Source organism: Dendrobates tinctorius, unplaced genomic scaffold, assembly GCF_039654945.1.
Source record: "Dendrobates tinctorius isolate UK_male_01 unplaced genomic scaffold, ASM3965494v1 ptg000046l, whole genome shotgun sequence".
NCBI classification, from domain to species: Eukaryota; Metazoa; Chordata; class Amphibia; order Anura; family Dendrobatidae; genus Dendrobates; species Dendrobates tinctorius.
The window spans coordinates 52,915,179-52,920,252 of NW_027361714.1; the positions used below are offsets into that span (position 1 = coordinate 52,915,179).

Here is a 5,074-nt window from a genome sequence, read left to right on the forward strand (position 1 = left end):
TTTTTTTCATACCTTAAGGATTATCTAAGATGAACCCAACAGAATCCAGGTTGCTGAAGCTAGGATCATTAATCTGACACAGGTGATCAGTACCACTGAGGGCTACTGTACTAAATTTCGACAGTAGTCCATGGAGGTTCAGTGGAAGAATGCAGCCTTTAGGTGGCAAATTCATAGAAGTCTGCCTGAATCCCTGAACTACGCTCTGATTCTGCATGATCCCCACTGTTCTTTGGTGGAGACCATAGCCCAGGAAATATGAATGGACTGTAGAATTCATGCGAGGCAAGGTGAGCAGTGGGATGCCTTGTATTCTTCCACAGAGCAGGCCTGCTTACCTACGGTAGACCCAATGGAGCTTAGAGCTGACAGTTTTTGTGCAATGGCAAAGAAACAGAGGATCTTGGACTCTGTTTCTACTGTGGTCTTGTGGCGCCCTATTTCTTTGCCGCCTCAAAATGGTGAAATATGTACTGTTTTGTATGTGTTTTGTAAATGATGGGAGTTATGCTTTCTCTGCTAGAGATCACTGCACACACACAATTTTACCTCATTCCCTTACTTCCCTGAAGCTTAGAGCTTTGGAGATGTACCATAACTTGGAGGGGGAGGAGTCGAGTTGTTCTGGGAAGAAGACGATTTGACAAGATGGAGATTGTTCAGGGAGGAGTGACATGCGCTCTCCCCAGGAACAAGGCTGAGGAAAATCAGGGCTTCAGCCCCTAGGCGATCTATGCTTTTAGAGCCAGATGGTAAGCTGAGAGACTGTGAGGTTCATACAACCAACAGCAGAGTGTCTTCTCCCAGGAAGACTACAGCAATCGAGGATCAGTGAAGGATTGTGCAAGAAGAAACTTGTGCTTCACACAGGATCCAAGCTGCAAGTTACCAGGGGAGAAAACACAGTAAGTGGCTGTACTGGAAGTTTCAGACTCCAGGAAGCCTTAGTCCCTGAAGGAATTAAGACAACAGGAAGTTTACACTGAGTTTCAGCAGAGAAAAGGATAACGCCCATTGTGCAGAGCAGACTGTAAACCTGGTGAGTTGTAATTTCTCCTCTGAACTGCATCTTAACTTCAGTAAATGATAAAGTGACTTTCCTTTTCTCCTGCCTTATTATGCCGTGCTATCTAATTCCATCACAATCTCTGGGGGTCAGCCTAGTTGGAGGGGGTTAAACATCTGCACTGCCATCACCATCTACCCCCCAGGGACCATCTGCAGTGCCGGCTATCCTACAGTCAAACACTCCAACTGGTGTCACGTACTCTTTTTCAAATTTCTTTTATTTTTACTTTATTTTTCAACCCCCATTTCACTGTCCCTGGAGCACAGGCACGGGGCACGGCTGCCACTCCCGTGACCTTCTAAATCTAACGTTGCCTGGCAACCTGAGTACCCCGCTCCGGGCGAGACAGTCTCATATGACATTTTTTAAAGGACTGTTCAGCTCACCCATACAATTGTGGCCAAAAGTATTGACACCCCTGCAATTTTGTCAGATAATACTCAGCTTCTTCCTGAAAATGATTGCAAACACAAATTCTTTGGTATTATTTTCTTCATTTAATTTGTCTTAAATGAAAAAACACAAAAGAGAATGAAGCAAAAAGCAAAACATTGATCATTTCACACAAAACTCCAAAAATGGGCCAGAGAAAAGTATTGGCACCCTCAGCCTAATATTTGGTTGCACAACCTTTAGCCACAATAACTGTGACCAACCGCTTCCGGTAACCATCAATGAGTTTCTTGCAATGCTCTGCTGGAATTTTAGACCATTTTTCTTTGGCAAACTGCTCCAGGTCCCTGATATTTGAAGTGTGCCTTCTCCAAACTGCCATTTTTAGATCTCTCCACAGGTGTTCTATGGGATTCAGGTCTGGACTCATTGCTGGCCACCTTAGAAGTCTCCATTGCTTTCTCTCTGTGATACAAATGGGATATGCATGAGTGAGAGACTGGTATAGATAGGCATCCAGTCAATAAGGTAGTGATTGCAGTACATTGAAACATCCATTTGGATACTATGGATTGTGACCGGAATCTGAACTTTTCCTACCATGAGGAGAGCACACACTCAGGAATGTGAAAAGCAACCACCTGCTCAGGCATTGTTGTGGGAGTTGGAAGGGAGGAATGTGAGAACCAAACCAACTGAGATAAAGGAGGAATGTGAAAAAGAAACAAGTTACTGCGCATGTCAGTGCGTGATCATTCCAATTAATATTATAAAAAGTACTGACCTCCTCAGCGGGTGGGGACTTTCCAGACGATTCAAGTGGACGCACTTAGTCTGTGATGCTGACCGAGGAAAACCCCTTCCCGCTGATCGAGGTCCCCCGATGCGAAGGGTGATGCTACAATAACTCGGTAATTATTATTGATGCTGAAATCTTTCATGTCATAACTGTCATTTTTTTTTAAATCTTGAGACTATTCATGTGCTATGTAAAACAAAATGATTGCTTGCTGAAATAAAAGATTGTCAATAATCTTTGCCTGGTTGGGATGCCAGTGAGCGCTACGTAAGTTAAGGTAAATAACCTAATTTGGGAGAAAATTTAGCAAGACATATATTGGTGTAGTCAGCAGGATCTTTTTTTTTTTTCCTCAATATGTTTAAGAAACGAAAGGAATAGCAGGAGGATGTTGTGGATGTGCCCGGTTGGACTGAGGCACCGTATAATGTATTGGCACATGAGTTGAGCAGTTCTGGACTGGCGGAACAGTGGTCTAGTAAGCTTAAGGGTAGTGAACCCACTGATGTTGTTAAAGTACTCAGGGGTGATGTAGAGTCTTTAGGACAGCGTATGTGGATTTGTTTTCCCTGCAAAGGCAGGTGATGCAGTTAACCCATGATGTAGTTGGTTTACTCATGGGGATCCCTGCAAAGGCAGGTGATGCAGATAACCCCTCGATGTTGTTTAGTTACTCGAGGTTTTCCCTGCAAAGGCAGGTGATGCAGTTAACCCATGATGTTGTTGGTTTACTCATGGGGATCCCTGCAAAGGCAGGTGATGCAGATAACCCCTCGATGTTGTTTAGTTACTCGAGGTTTTCCCTGCAAAGGCAGGTGATGCAGTCAACCCAGGATGTTGTTAATGTACTCAGGGGTGTCCCCGCCAAGGCGGGTGATGTTGTGTCGCTTGGGCGACGAACTTGGATTCTGCTCAGTGCATATCGCGCGATGCATGAGCGGAATCAACAAATGCAGAGGAAGTGCTCTCAATTGGAACAAAAAGTTGCAGAGCTAGGAGGGCAGAAAGTGGTGCTGGATTGCAATACCCATCTGCTCAAAGATAAGTTGGAACATTACCAGAGTGTAGCAGAGAAAGCTGCTATCATAGTTGCTCAAAATAAATATCGCCAAGAGACACCTACCACTGTCTTTCATGTTGCTCATATGCCAATTGACTCACTTGAACGTTTGTTTAACTCTGAAGCAGATAAAGCAGCTGCTATTCGACAAAATACTACTGAGATTGATGCTGGAGAAAAAGAAGCATGGCTGCAAGGTACAGCCGTTTGGGCTCATCAGAAAAGCGGACATCTTGAAGAAAAAGCCACTTACAGGTGGGCCCAGGAGAGAGGTGTGCCTCTGACACTTGACATAATAAAACAAACTATACAACATTGCCCAATATGTCAACATTCACAAAAACGAGAGGTACCACACACCGTAATGGGACACATAGGCAGAGGCCAGTTACCTGCTCAGATATGGCAAATGGATTTCATCGGCCCTTTGTCAGAGAGTAGGGGGTGTAAGTATGTCTGTACTGCGGTAGATACATATTCAGGACTGATGGTGGGCTTTCCGTGTAAAGCAGCCACCCAATGGAGCACAGAGCGGACCTTAGAGATAATAACACAGTATTATGGGGTCCCCTTACAAATTCAAACTGATAATGGATCTCATTTCACTGGAGATGCCATTAAAAAATATGCTCAGGACAATAATATACAATGGGTATATCATATGCCCTACTATCCCCAAGCTGCAGGGTTGGTGGAAAGGATGAATGGACTCTTGAAGTCCACTCTGAAAAAGATACACAATAAGGAAGGAGAACATGGCCGGTGGAGAGACAATTTGAGTGAGGCTTTACAAATTATCAACAATAGGCCTATAACTGATTCCATGACACCATTGATGAGAATGCTGACACCCAATCTTACCATACACGAAACTCATATTGTACATACAATCACTTTTTGGAAGATGAATCAAGAGGCTAAAATTCCTGAAAGAGCAACTCCCCTGTCTGCGGGATTGGATCTCAGCGCAATAGAGGTGACTATTGTGCCGCCAGGTAAGACTGTTCCTATACCGACGGGATTGGGATGTCAAATGCCTAAAGGACATTATGGTCAGTTGGCAACTTGGTCTAGTTTTGCTTTAAGAGGGGCCATAGTGGTGGGAGGAGTAATTGATGCTGATTATCAAGGAGAAATTAAAGTTATTATGTCCAATTTAGGACAAGAGCCGCTAGTTATCTCTAAAGGACAGAAGATGGCTCAAATGTTGGTAATACCTATTAGTTTAGATCAAGCCATCGAAGGACAAGCTCCACTAGAACTCTCCTTACGGTGGGATAAAGCATTTGGGTCATCAGATGTGACCAATGTAGGAGCTAGAATTTGGGTACAGAGTCCTCAAGGACCGCCATCGGCGGCTGAAGTTATTGCTGTGGGCAAGGATCATACTTTGCTAATCATGAGACCAGGAGTGGAGAAATGGGAATATGTTCCCCAGGAAAAATGTTATTTGCGTGAATAAAATCATGCTTTGTTTTTTTTTTTTCCCTAACAGATATTTATGGGAATATGTAGAATTATTGGAAGCCTTGGAAGCGAGTGTTTGGTGAAAGTTGAAGGATGAACACCGGGTACTCAAATCCAAAGTCAAAACACCAGTCGGATAAGGTGGTTGTGGAAGGAAAGCGCAAAAGAACGAAAACAAGATGACTTTATTTGCCCAGAAGGACAGAGCTGTAACATAGCTAATGTAACAGTGGAAGGATATGTATGGATAGGCCCCCGTGGGGCCACCTCATTTCAAGTAGCATAT

At 43.9% G+C, this 5,074-nt stretch overlaps 1 protein-coding gene across 1 annotated transcript; it reads left to right on the top strand.

The window, feature by feature from the left end:
- The first annotated feature begins 4,225 nt into the window (after positions 1–4,225).
- LOC141089655 (deoxyuridine 5'-triphosphate nucleotidohydrolase-like) lies at positions 4,226–4,783 on the top strand. The gene has a single exon (XM_073576139.1). It carries the CDS (start codon positions 4,226–4,228, stop codon positions 4,781–4,783), a length of 558 nt encoding a protein of 185 aa, XP_073432240.1.
- Positions 4,784–5,074: the final 291 nt, after the last annotated feature.